General features: G+C 38.4%; 1 protein-coding gene and 1 pseudogene across 3 annotated transcripts in view; both read left to right on the forward strand.

The window, feature by feature from the left end:
* The window catches only part of RPF2 (ribosome production factor 2 homolog), a 36,473-nt gene that overhangs the window by 8,702 nt on the left and 13,927 nt on the right, over nt 1–13,844 (forward strand). For all 3 annotated transcript variants that reach the window (XM_030882828.2, XM_060283505.2, XM_060283506.1), the window contains 3 exons: nt 3,233–3,314; nt 3,983–4,059; nt 9,791–9,890. In XM_030882828.2, coding sequence (XP_030738688.1) covers nt 3,233–3,314; nt 3,983–4,059; nt 9,791–9,890 — 259 coding nt within the window. The remainder of the gene's footprint in view (nt 1–3,232; nt 3,315–3,982; nt 4,060–9,790; nt 9,891–13,844) is intronic.
* Nucleotides 6,149–6,588, forward strand: LOC115866927 (ubiquitin-conjugating enzyme E2 D3 pseudogene; annotated as a pseudogene).

Here is a 13,844-nt window from a genome sequence, read left to right on the forward strand (position 1 = left end):
CATTTCACTGAATGTTACGTATTCACTGCTTGCAAGTATATTGATAGAATTTTTAAAACTTGAATTACCTTTTAAGTGCATAATTAATGGATTGTCAAAAGGAAGCTTGTTATGGATCTTTTTATAGAGCAAGTTTGATTTAAAAAAATTTTACTTTTCTTTTTTTGTGTTTTTAGAACAAGAAACACTACCCAAATGATTACTAACAATTGTCAGTTGCTTTACTAGAGTTAATCAAATTCCCGTTTGAGTGTATTGGCAATCAAAACTAAATGAAAAAGTCTAGTGAATGAAATCAGAAGATAAAAGGTGGTATATAATAAATGGAGAATGATGAGTGGACTTTGAGTATGTGATGATATTAGTTTCTTACTAAAGAAAATCTTAAGGGAATACGTGGATTAAACTATTTAAGTTGACTTAAAAAAAATCAGAACGTGATTATGTTCTCTTGACAGGACCGCCATTTGCTTGTTCTTTTAGTTAGTGAATTTAAAAGAAAAAATGTTTGAAAAGAATCTCAATAACTAATTAGAAAACTGAAATTGAGCATCTTATCCTAATTTGGCAACTAACTGCAGTGAAAATTATATTAAGAAAATATTGTCAGAATAAATAGTTTTTTTTAATAAAATTGCTTTTATCATAGTCTTGGGTTTTTCACCGTCATTTTTTTTTTTTTTTTTCACCGTCATTTTTGAAGAGATCATGAAAGTAAAAATGGAGGGTCTAACCCAGAAATCTCTCTCTTCCACACGTGACTTATCCAGGGCTGATTTTGTTTTGTGACACCATGGTGCTTTCAGTTGAGTGACCACTTTGTAGAAGTGTTATGTTGTAGAATCTGTAGCATTCTGTACTTTTTTTTCAATCCAGTGTCAATATGACAGCTTTTCTTATACTTAAAATTGTGGCATTTCCTCTCTTTGATCTCCCACTTCCAGAGACAGGAGATATTTCATTGGCTGTAATAAATCTCAGACCACTAGAGCTCAAAATGACTGTGGAAACAGTGATCATGTTGGAAATTTGGTTGAATTCCTCCTCCTGACTGCCCATCCCCCAATAGCACATTTCTTACGCTGTAATCTTGGAACTGTGCTTTAGCATAAGAGTTAGCAAATATACCTCCTGTGGGCTAAATCCCTGTTTCTGTGAGGACCACAAGCTAAGAATGGTTTTTACATTTTTAAAGTTTTTTTTTTTTACACCATATAAAAAGTCTAAAATATATACTGTCTAGTCTTTTGAAGATAATTTGTCTACTCTTGCTGTAGAATTTTAACAAAAAGCGGACTTTATGGAGAAGGATGACAGATGAGTACTATATATATGTGAAAGGTAGTTTATGGAAAGCTTTGGGCTGTTAACATGAGAATGTAAAAAAAAATTTTTTTAAGAAAGGATTTTCATTGATTTGGACATTTATAAAACATTTCTGAACACCTGCTTTGTGCCAGACACAGTGTAAGTTGCTTTCCCATATGACGTGTCACGTGGCCCTTACAGATTTTTTCAGGAAGTGTTATTGTCTTTGATTTACACATGATAAAACTAATTCTCAGAAAGGCTGACCAGATCCCATAGCAAATGGCAAAGCCAGAATTCTTGGACTTTCTGACTCTGTATCCTCTACATAGGGAGTGGATAGGCAAGTAGGTAGTTGTTTGTTCCTATTTGCTTCTGCTTAAACACTGGAATGAATGATAACCAAACGAGGGGCCCATACCTCAGGGGGTCTTGCACTCAATAAAGAAAAGTTGAGGACCGTGGTTGCTTCAAATGTTCTTTAACATTTTTGTCATTAATTTAGGAAGCTTTTCCAACTATGCTAGAACTAGACAAGAACACGTTCAATCTAATTTTTGTGCTAAGATTGGGAATCTCAATAAACCGAATCAAAGTATGTAGGATATAAAGTATAGGCACTAGTGTAGAAGGAGCTGTCCAGGATTGAAACCCCGTAATTGTGTTTCCATCCCTCTCAAATCTGTAATAGAAGTCAATTTTTTTTTTTTCTTTTTTTTTGCGGTATGCGGGCCTCTCACTGTTGTGGCCTCTCCCATTGCGGAGTACAGGCTCTGGACGCGCAGGCTCAGCGGCCATGGCTCACGGGCCCAGCCGCTCCGCGGCATGTGGGATCTTCCCGGACCGGGGCACGAACCTGTGTCCCCTGCATTGGCAGGTGGACTCTCAACCACTGCGCCACCAGGGGAGCCCTCACATCTTTTTTATTCATTCATCTGTTGATGGACCTTTAAGTTGCTTCCATGTCTTGGCTATTGTAAACAGGGCTGCAGTGAACATTGGGGTGCATTTGAATTATAGTTTTGTCTGGGTATATGCCCAGGAGTGGGATTGCTGGTTCATATGGCAACCCTATTTTTATTTTTTAAGAAACCTCCATACTGTTTTCCATAGTGGCTGCACTAACTTAGATTCCCACCAACAGTGTAGGTAAGAGGGTTCCCTTTTCTCCACACCCTCTCCAGCATTTGTTACTTGTAGACTTTTTTTTTTTTTTTTTTTTTTTTTGCGGTACGTGGGCCTCTCACTGTTGTGGCCTCTCCCATTGCGGAGCACAGGCTCCGGACACACAGGCTTAGCGGCCATGGCTCACGGGACGAGCCGCTCCGCGGCATGTGGGATCTTCCCCGACCGGGGCACGAACCCGTGTCCCCTGCATCGGCAGGCAGACTCTCAACCACTGCGCCACCAGGGAAGCCCACTTGTAGACTTTTTAATGATGGCCATTCGGACTGATGTGAGGTGGTATCTCATTGTAGTTTTAATTTGCGTTTCTCTAATAGTTAGTGATGTTGAGCATCTTCTCATGTGCCTCTTGGCCATTTGTATGTCTTCTTTGGAGAAATGTCTATTTAGGCCTTCTGCCCATTGTTTGATCAGGTTGGTTTTTTTGTTATTGACTTGCATGAGCTGTTTGTATGTTTTGGAAATTAAGCCCTTGTCAGTCTCATTGTTTGCAAATATTTTCTCGAAGTCCGTAGGTTGTCTTTTTGTTTTATTTATGTTGATCAGTTCTAGTAGTTTTTGTGTGGAATCTTCAGGGTTTTCTATATATAGTATTGTGTCATCTGCATATAATGACAGTTTTACCTCTTCCTAAAATAAACTAAAAATACAATTTGGATACCTTTTATTTCAAAGAGGTACAATTCTTAAGGTTCTTATATTTATGCATTGATTGAAGGAGATTTCTTTGGTTTTACAGGAATTTTTTTCAAAGAAGTCAGATTGTTCTTTATTCATGTTTGGCTCCCATAATAAGAAGCGGCCAAATAATCTAGTAATAGGTAAATATCATTTACTTTTTAATACTTTTATTTTATAGAGTCAGTTCTGTGACTCAGATTAATTGATGGTATTGAGGATTCAGGAGTAGCCAATTAGCACTAAACTAGTTTTTTATTTTCCTTGTGAGTGTGAATAAAATTTATTTTTACTTACCAGTCTTCAGGTAAAGAAGGGGCATGTAAATATCACCCTACCTCAAGTTGTGGAAGTTTTTCAAATATAAAACATATATCCTAAATCAGTATTAGAGTTAGAAAAAAAGAAGTAGCATACTCACACACACAAATTAACCCTTCCCTAATAAATACCTGTATAATGAATACATTTGAAAATAAACCCTTGCCCTGTATTGTGTATTGAGGCTTGGGCTGACATGCTCACTGGCTTAGGTAAAGCCCTTTACCCTCTGTGGGCCTTTATTTACTCTTCTGTAAAGTAAGGGAGTTTGGCTAAGTGATCTTTTAAGATCCTTTCCAGGTCCAAAGTTGCAACAGTACATTCTAGGTAGAGTTGAAAATTTAAGAAAGAAGAAACATGTTTGGGAGGTTTAAGGAGAAAGAAAAGAGGCAGCTATTAGGACGTTTTGAACACGCAGATAAGTAGGTAAATATAAGGCAGCTGTTTGGGAAAAAATAAATGGTTAAAAGAAAATGTATTTTCCTTCTAGGTCGTATGTATGACTACCATGTGCTGGATATGATTGAAGTAGGTATCGAGAAGTTTGTCTCCCTTAAAGATATTAAGGTAAGATACTGATCATAAAAATAAGTATTTTATAACGTTGCTCTTGGGCAATAGTGACATCTTGTGGTGAAGAGTAAAGATACAGACTTAAATAAGAAAGAACTTTGGTTTTATTCTAGTGTGCTCTAAACTAAAAAGCACAATTTCATTTTACCTTTAAAAAGAGGGAGATGTTTACAGCATATAACACATATATAGGCAGTTAGACTTAGAGTCATTACTAACTTCTTGTCTAGGCCCATAGTTGAGATGCTCTCCTCTCCCTCTGAATTATCACAGCACCCATTTTATGTAACCTCAGAAATACCACAATTTTCTTTTTCTTCCTTCCTTCCTTCCTTCCTTCCTTCCTTTCCGCCTTCCTTCCTTCCTTCTTAATTGTATTTATTTATTTATTTATGGCCATGTTGGGTCTTCATTGCTGCACACAGGCTTTCTCTAATTGCAGCGAGCAGGGGTTCTGCTCTTCATTGCAGTGCGCGGCTTCTCATTGCAGTGGCTTCTCTTGTTGTGGAGCATGAGCTCTAGGTGCGTGAGCTTCATTAGTTGTGGCATGTGGGCTCAGTAGTTGTGGCTCGCAGGATCTAGAGCACAGGCTCAGTAGTTGTGGTGCACGGGCTTAGTTGCTCCATGGCATGTGGGATCCTCCCGGACCAGGGCTCGAACCCATATGCCGTGAATTGGCAGGCGGATTCTTAACCATTGCGCCACCAGGGAAGTCCCCACAGTTTTCAAAGTGAGCCCTGTTTTAAACCTAGGAAGCTTTGGCTGATCCTACAGTATTTTGGCTGCTGGGAACCAAATTGCTAGCTCACTTTTCCCCTTGAGGACTTGCATCTTTGTGTCTCCTTTGTTTGAATGGAATTATGAAACAGAAAGGCAAGAAAACTGTCCTAATGCAGTTCCTGGATCCAAATTGGGCTTCTGCTCCCTCAGACCTCTGCTCCTGGCTTAATCTAGTCCATCAAATACATTATTTCACTTAAGACCTCTTAGCTACCCTCTAAGGCTGAAATTATTTTCCCTATTATATAGATTTGGTGACTGAGGCCCAGGGGAATTCCACTGGTGACCTGGAGTCATACATACAGTAAATGGTATAATGAAGATTAAGACTGAAGGGCTTTGAAAGAAAGGATATTGAAGTTTGTAATGGAAAGTTACATAATTGTTCTCAGTCTGTGGGTCTTTGTATAGTTGAAAGAATTATAGCAAATATATAATAATCACTCCTTTTCCCAGCCTCCCCTAAGAAGAGGACATGCCTTCTAGGTTTCCTGTGTGTTTGAAAAAAGGCTCTTACCAGATCCCTACTTGGTTAGCTATACCACCTTCCTCAGGTACAGGGCAGAGCAGTGAGATTGGATTTGGAGGCAGAACACGTGGGTTTGAGGCCTTTCTTGGTCAGTTAGATAGCATTTGTGACCTGACATTCAGTTACTTCCCTGACCCACAATTGCAATCAAGTATTAAACAGGTATAACAACATCAAACGAGATAATATATGTGAAAATGCTTATCAGTGAATTTAATATATTGAAAGGTATTTTGAAAACTGTATAAACTGTGATACTTTATTATGGATGCCATCATTTTATTACAGTTTATTACAGGTTGTCTTTGGGGCTGTGTGTGAATCCCTGGAGATGAGCAGTACCACTGCTGTTAGCATGGTTACCAGTTAGTGGGTGTGAGCAGTGGCTGATGCCTGCATGCCAATCCCTCTGCTCTTTCCACTTCCCTTCAAAAGCAAAGAAATACCCCGTCACTGTGCAGCTTCTAAACTGAACCACAAAATTAGTATCGTTTGGCAGGCGTATTCTTAACAAGAACCATTTACATTGAGTACTAGATCTCATGGCTATGTCGTGCGCGTGAGCCCCGTAGGGTCAGGGAGGCACCAGCTGCCGCGCAGGGAGGAGGCTGAGGCTGCAGCTTGAGGGAGGCCCTGGTCCCTCTGCACCTGTGTATGGCAGAGCTGGTGTGAGACCAAGAGACAGTCCTTCCCAGCCGCCGGGATCATCAAGAGTTTTGGCCGGAACTTTGAGCACACACCGAAATAGTGAGGAGCCAGGTGAAAACACAGATGATGGTGCTGAAACGGATTAATAAGGAACTTAGTGATTTGGCCCGTGACCCTCCAGCACAATGTTTTGCAGGTCCAGTTGGGGATGATATGTTTCATTGGCAAGCCACAATTATGGGACCTAATGACAGCCCATATCAAGGCAGTGTATTCCTTTTGACAGTTCATTTTCCTACAGACTACCCCTTCAAACCACCTAAGGTTGCATTTACAACAAGAATTTATCATCCAAATATTAACAGTAATGGCAGCATTTGTCTCGATATTCTAAGATCACAGTGTTCTCCTGCTTTAACTATTTCTAAAGTTCTTTTATCCATTTGTTCACTGCTATGTGATCCAAACCCACGTGACCCTCTAGTGCCAGAGATTGCACGGATCTATGAAACAGAGATAAGTACAGCAGAATATCTCGGGAATAGACTCAGAAGTATGCCATGTGATGCTACCTTAAAGTCAGAATAACCTGCATTATAGCTGGAATAAACTTTAAATTACTGTTCCTTTTTTGATTTTCTTACCCGGCTGCTCCCGTATCAGAACTCATCTTCTTTAATTTTATTTTTTGTTTACCTCCCTCCATTCATTCACATGCTCATCTGTGAAGACTTAAGTCCTTCCAGTTTTGGACAATAACTGCTTTTAGAAACTGTAAAGTAGTTACAAGAGAACAATTGCCCAAGATTCAGAATTTTTAAAAAAATGGAGCATGTGTATTATGTGGCCAGTGTCTTCACTCTAACTTCGTTATGAGACTAAAACCATTCCTCACTGCTCTAACATGCTGAAGAATCATCTGAGGGGGAGGGAGGTGGATGCTGAGTTATCACATCAAAGGAAGCAGCATTATTCTAGCAGCACCCATTCATGTGTAAGCCTTCCACTGTTAGAGATTTGAGGTTACATGATATACTTTATGCTTGTAACTGACGTGGCTGGAAAATTGGTATTGAATTTATAGCATCAGCAGGATAGAAAATGTGATGTATTTTATGCATGTCAACAAAGGAATGACCTGTTTTACAGAGAATGGAAATTGGAAGTCAAACACCCTTTGTATTCCAAAATAGGGTCTCAAACATTTTGTAATTTTCATTTAAATTATTAGGAGGCTTGGAGCTATTAGTTAATCTATCTTCCAGTACACTGTTTAATATAGCACTGAATAAATGATGCAAGTTGTCAATGGATGAGTGATCAACTAATAGCTCTGCTAGTAATTGATTTATTTTTCTTCAATGAAGTTGCATAAACCAATGAGTTAGCTGCCTGGATTAATCAGTATGGGAGCAATCTTTTGTAAATGCAAAGCTGTTTTTTGTATATACTGTTGGGATTTGCTTCATTGTTTGACATCAAATGATGATGTAAAGTTCTAGAGAGTGAATATTTTGCCATGTTCAGTTAAAAGTGTGTAGTCTGTTACAGGTTGACACATTGATTGACCTGATTTATGCAGAATTAATAAGCTATTCAGATAGTGTAGCTTTAGTATGCTGCACATGATACTGGCAGCCCGGGGGTTCATAGATGGACTTGGGACCCAGCAGTTTTCAAATGTGTATATGGAGTTTAAGAAATTTATTTTCCAGGTGCAACCCCCATCTAACTAAATTTTTTCTTCACCTTGTACACTTGACAAATGAAAAAACCATAACATGGGAGTAATAATGGGTCAAAATTTACAAAAGTACTGTTTTGGTGTGGCGAAAAAAATAAAAATAAATTGAGTACTAAATTTTCACTCATGGAGCATATCCATAACTATAAAATTCATTAATTGATGAGAATGTGCTTACATTGGCAATTCCTACATAGACTATTAGCCAGTCCCCTTCACTTTCACCTCGTTATGTGGCTACAACCTCGTAGTTTTAGTTTGTTCTGGAGTTGCATGTTTTGTTGTACTTTCCTTCCATATTTATTTCTTCTTTATTTCTCCCTCCTCGTTTTTAAGACATCTTTACCAGGTACTTCTTTTCTTACTTGCCCACTTTTATTGCCAAGCCTCATCCCTCTATTAACTCTTAAGCAACAGGTGATTAGACGCTACCAGGAAATAGAGTGATTATTCAAGAAGCCTGTTTTCTAAGATGGCCAAAATTCTAGGGGTGGTTATTCTGCATAAAATAAGCCTAAGAAATGAGATGATTTAAAATTAAAGGTTAGCTGGGCACAGGTGGAACACAGAAGAGTCATTGGGTCTGGAAGGTCTATTCAGGCCCACAATCAGACAGACAGATTTTAGGCCCATCTCCTAAGTTTAGACCGTTCAGGTTCGTGTTGGAAGCAGAGAATGTCAACAAGAGTGGTCATGGTGAACAGCGAAGCAACACGTGACCTCTGGTCCAAGGGCAGAGGATGTTTGTTTGTTTGTTGTCCTGTCTCCCCCTACCCCCTCCACTTGGATAATCCTTGATTAGTGTCAGAGCAGAGATATTAGAATCAGTGGGAAGCTCAGACCGATTCTTCTTCCTCCATAAATTAACCCTTCAGTTAAAGAATTTTTTCTATTTGATTTTTTCTTTCACTTTGGTAAAACAAAAATTCACATTCTTTTTGGTATAGGAAATCCAGAACTAGGGAGTTCCCTGGCGGTCCCGTGTTAGGACTGCACACTTTCACTGTCGAGGGCTCGGGTTCATTCCCTGGTGTGGAAGCTAAGATCCCACAAGCTGTGTGGTGCAGCCAAAAAAAAGAAAGAAAAGAAAATCCAGAGCGAGACAAAATATCTTTTAGAGTAGAGCTTCGATCCTGCTGAGTGAGAATTGCCCATATTTTCTGTAGCTTGTATAACATTTTATTGTTTCCCATGTTAATGTTTAGTTGGTAGTTCAGTTTAGCTTTCATTTTAAAATACTGCTGGTGTGACATAGTAGGAAAGACACATTGTTACAAATAATTCAAAGAAATTAAATTTATTTTGACTCTGAGATGTTGGCTGTTGGAGGGCTGTGTTTGTTTTGCCGCAAGTTTAGCTTTTTATTTTATTCTTTGCATAGAAAGTGATAAAAAGTAGCTTACATCATTCTTTAATCACTTATTAATTTGGCACTAAGAGGGAGTGGAATGAAAAATCATTTTTTAGTGTAAAAATCTGTAAATTAAAAAATCCCCACTCTGGTTTTAAGTCTAAAATCAGTGTTCATAGGGACATCCTTGGTGGTCCAGTGGTTAAGACTCCGCGCTTCCACTGCAGGGGGCATGGGTTCAATTCCTGGTTGGGGAACTAAGATTCTGCATGCTGTACCGTGTGGCCAAACTAAATAAATAAATAAAATCAGCATTCATAGACATAGTTTTAGGACAGTTAAGAAAATGTGAAAATGAGTCACTGTATATCAGCGGTCCCCAACCTTTTTGGCATCTGGGACCAGTTTGATGGAAGACAAGTTTTCCACAGATGGATGGGGGGATGGGGAATGGTTCAGGCAGTAATGCGAGCGATGGGGAGCAGCAGATGAAGCTTCACTTGCTCGCCTGCCGCTCACCTCTTGCTGTAAGGCCCGGTTCCTAACAGGCCGAGGACTGATGCCAGTCCAGGGATTGGGGACCCCTGCTATATATAAATATTGACTGCTTTAAAATCAGCATATAAACAATTTAGACTTGATAATTATGTAATTACTTTTTTTTATTTCCTAGAATAGTAAATGTCCGGAGGGAACAAAACCCATGTTAATATTTGCAGGTGATGATTTTGATGTAACAGAAGACTACAGAAGGCTAAAAAGCCTTCTTATTGGTAAGTATTTTAATACATATCTGCAGGATAGGTCAGGTAGGCATTCTAAGAGTTGCCATTGGTCGTGGCAGTTTGCAACTTCACTCTAGATATACAGCTTTTTCTCTTTGATCTCTTTTTCTCCTTTTCATTATTTTGTTTATTCCCCACTAGAAGCAGGAGAGAGTTAAAAGGATGCTATACTCTATAGATCATTATTACTTTTTGATGGTATAGTAACTTTGGTAGCAACTGTTTAATGCTTGCACCCATCTCCTGTCATTATTGGCATTATTAAATTAAATTTAGAAAATTGAAAAGTTAAATTTTCGAGATTATTATACATCATCCACTTCCAATTCAAAAACCTCTATTAGTTTTTCTTAGTCTGATATACAAGGCTTTTCACACTATAACCCCGTATAACTTGCTTTCTTAATCTCCACCAATTTCATTCCTCCCTTTTCCATTTTAAAAAAAACAAAAAAAACCTTGTAAGGTTGTTTTAAAGGTGATTGGTTCTCAGTGAACTCTGCTCATTCCTAATGTTTTATCTAATGACTGCATTACTTTTTATGTGTTCACAAGCCACCTTCTTAAAATCCAATATACAATATATAGTTATTGTCTGAGATTGATGTTAAATTTACCAATTTTAAACCACTTTTTCTCTCCTTTTTTGAAAAGCTGACATTATTGTTCTTCATGGTTTCTTAACGGTTACTAATACTTAATATTGTGTGATCACATCTGCCAGCTCTGTTCTTACTCTGGAAGGTAACTTAGTTCGTCCCTAGAGATATGAACTCTTCTTATACTTAGTGGCATTTTCTGAAGTTTAAATAATTTATTCTATTTGAGCTTTTCTTGCACCATTCTTACAAGCTATGGCTTAACTTTTTTGGTTGCCCTTCTTTTGGATTTTTATATACTTTGCCCTAGATGACTTTTGAAAAGTTGGTGGGGGATATATTATAAATTATATACATGCTCTTTACAAATCTGAGCCAACCAAAGAATGTTTGTGGGCAGACACATTGATTTCAGTTTTCCTTATTGGGATTAGTTATGCTCTTATTGTTAGGAATACAGTTTTTGGGACTTCTCATTTCTCTTGTTCATAATGGCTATTTTTGAAAAACTAAGTATCACTGTTAACCTATTTAATCCTTACTAAAACTCTTGAGTTTGGTAACATTTCATTTTACAGATGGGAAGTTGGAGGCTCAGAGAGGTTAAGAGCCATTAAGTAGGTGAAGCAGAATCAAAACCCAAAGCCTGTGCTTTTCTTCTTCTGCTCTTCATCCTGCCCATGGTGAATAATTCCTTTGCAGAGTCTTTGCTATAGGTTCTTACCTCTGTTTTCCATGAATTTAAAAAAAAAAAAGAAAAGGGACTTCCCTGGTGACGCAGTGGTTAAGAATCTGCCTGCCAATGCAGGGGACACGGGTTTGATCCCTGGTCCGGGAAGATCCCACATGCCACGGAGCAACTAAGCCCGTGCACCACAACTGCTGAGCCCGCGCTCTAGAGCCTGTGAGCCACAACTACTGAGCCTGCGTGCCACAGCTACTGAAATCCACGCACCTAGAGCCCGTGCTCCACAAGAGAAGCCACTGCAATGAGAAGCCCGCATTGCACGTTGCACCGCAACGAAGAGTAGCCCCCACTCACCTCAACTAGAGAAAGCCCGCACGCAGCAACAAAGACCCAACGTAGCCAAAAAAATAAATTAATTAAAAAAAAATCATACATGGAAGACAGCGACCAACACTTCTTTGAATATTACATAGCCCGAAACATCAAGGGAGTTTTTTTAGCCAAGATTCCTAGTAGTTGTACTGCGTTGGCTCAGATTTCCTGCTTTTTTCCCCTTGTTCTTCTGTATAATTATTATTAGTGAGGGAAGTACTTATAATTTGTTATAACAGAGCTTTGTTGCTTCTGTTTAAATGATTTTATCTTACTATTTTGTGCTTCCACTAGATGGCAGGAATAACCACATGATGCAGTAATGAGAGGGAGGGAGTGAAAACCAAAAAGGAATTAAGAAAGAAGAAAGACAGGTAGCAGGATGGAGTGACATTTTCTGGCACTAAGCAAAGTTGAGTTTTTAATATAAATAAGAAGTAAGAAAGTTGCAGACTTCTTGGTTTGTGTTGTGTGTTCAAATGAAATAATGTAGAGCAGTAGGTAAAGAGAATTTTATCAAGGGCTTTTTTCCTGTTTGGAAGTTGTGTTTTTGTTTTCTTTTTGTAATTGGCCAGAAAGAAAAGTTAACTTCAGTATTTTCATGCCAGATACCCATTTTGTTCATTCGAATTTTGCTTCTCTTTTGCTTTAAATATTATATAGATTTGTAGTTAATCTTAGCAGGTCCTGCTTTTCTTTACAGAAAACCAGTGCCTGTTTTTTGATTCAGTCCATCCTAATTTTTTTTTTTTTAATTCTGGTTGTGCCGTGTGGCTTGTGGGATCTCAGTTCCCCAAAAAGGACCAGGGATTGAACCCAGGCCACAGTAGTGAAAGCGCCAAATCCTAACCACTAGATCACCATGGAACTCCCAGTCCATCCTACTTTTTATGGTTATTTTTTAGTATGACTACTTCTCGTATATAAAGGTGATAATGAATCAAGTAATAGGTTAGTTTTATTAAGTGTTCCTTTAAAGCCTACCTTTAACTTAACTACCTAACTGGGTTTTATTTTTTTTTCTTCATTGCCTTTGTCTATATTAGTGGTCATATCTACATCTGTGGTCATTGTTTTAATTTTTTTAACCTTTCTCATTTCCTAATTCTTATTCCACTTTAATACATATAATAATGAAAATAACTGCCATAGATTAGGTCAGGTAATTTATTAAATTTAATCCTTTCTACAGCTCTACAGAGATAATTGTATTAGTCTGCTCAGGGTGCCATACAAAAGACCATAGACTGGGTGGCTCATAAGCAACAGAAATGTATTTTCTCACAGTTCTAGAAGTCCAGGTTTCTGGTGAGGACTCTCTTGCTGGCTTCTTGCTTTGTGTTTACAAGGCTTTTCCTTGGGGAGGAAGGGAAGGAGGGAGATAGACAGAGGAAAGAGGGGTTTAAGTTTTCTGGTGTCTCTTCTTATATGGACTCTAATCCTATGGGAGCAGACCCTACCCTTATGACATACCTCATTTAACCTTAAGTACTTCCTTAGAAGCCTCATTTCCAAATATAGTCACACTAGAGGTTAAACAAACATTCAGTTCATTATGGTAATAATATTCCCATGTTGTGGATGAAGAAATTGAGACCAGTTCACTGATGTCCAGAGTGAAGAGTTAGTAAGTGTCAGAATCAGGATCTTATCCATTCTCTGACTCCACATCCCCTAGTCTTTACCGTCAACACCCTGGTCATCCTCCTGTGCCCTTTCCCAGTGTTTTTACTCATGGACACAGTCACACTAAAGGTGTTATTTTTGCTTGGAATTGATCCATTGAAAAAATGTCCAAACTGGGGCTTTCTTTCTAATTATAACCAATTTATCTGCTACCCCCTTATTTCTGTTTAACCAGGTTTTTCTCCTTATCCCTATTCTCATAATATCTCCCTTTTTACCTCAACTATCATTCCTGCCCAGTTTAGGGTCAGCCTTTTTGACAGTGCTCTGAGTTTCAACACATTTTAATCCATCACCCCCTTGATGTTTTAGACTCCTCTTGTACTTTAATTGCTCCAGTCCTGGAATCAGCTATTTCTGTAAGGATCCTGGGTTTTTTTTAAGTGAGATTATTTTAGAAATCACATTTTGTGTGCTAGGGAGTATTTCTGGGTTGGTCATTGTTTCTAGGCTTTTTCAGTGGACAGAACTATGAGATTTATTTGTTAAGATAAAATATATCCTGAGTTCATACTGAAACTTCTAACTCAAATTTAGGACAGAAGGATATGTACACGTACATACCTTCTTTCATCCATGACAAAAATCCAGGTTCTC

Source organism: Globicephala melas, chromosome 14 (genome assembly GCF_963455315.2).
Source record: "Globicephala melas chromosome 14, mGloMel1.2, whole genome shotgun sequence".
Classification (NCBI taxonomy): domain Eukaryota; kingdom Metazoa; phylum Chordata; class Mammalia; order Artiodactyla; family Delphinidae; genus Globicephala; species Globicephala melas.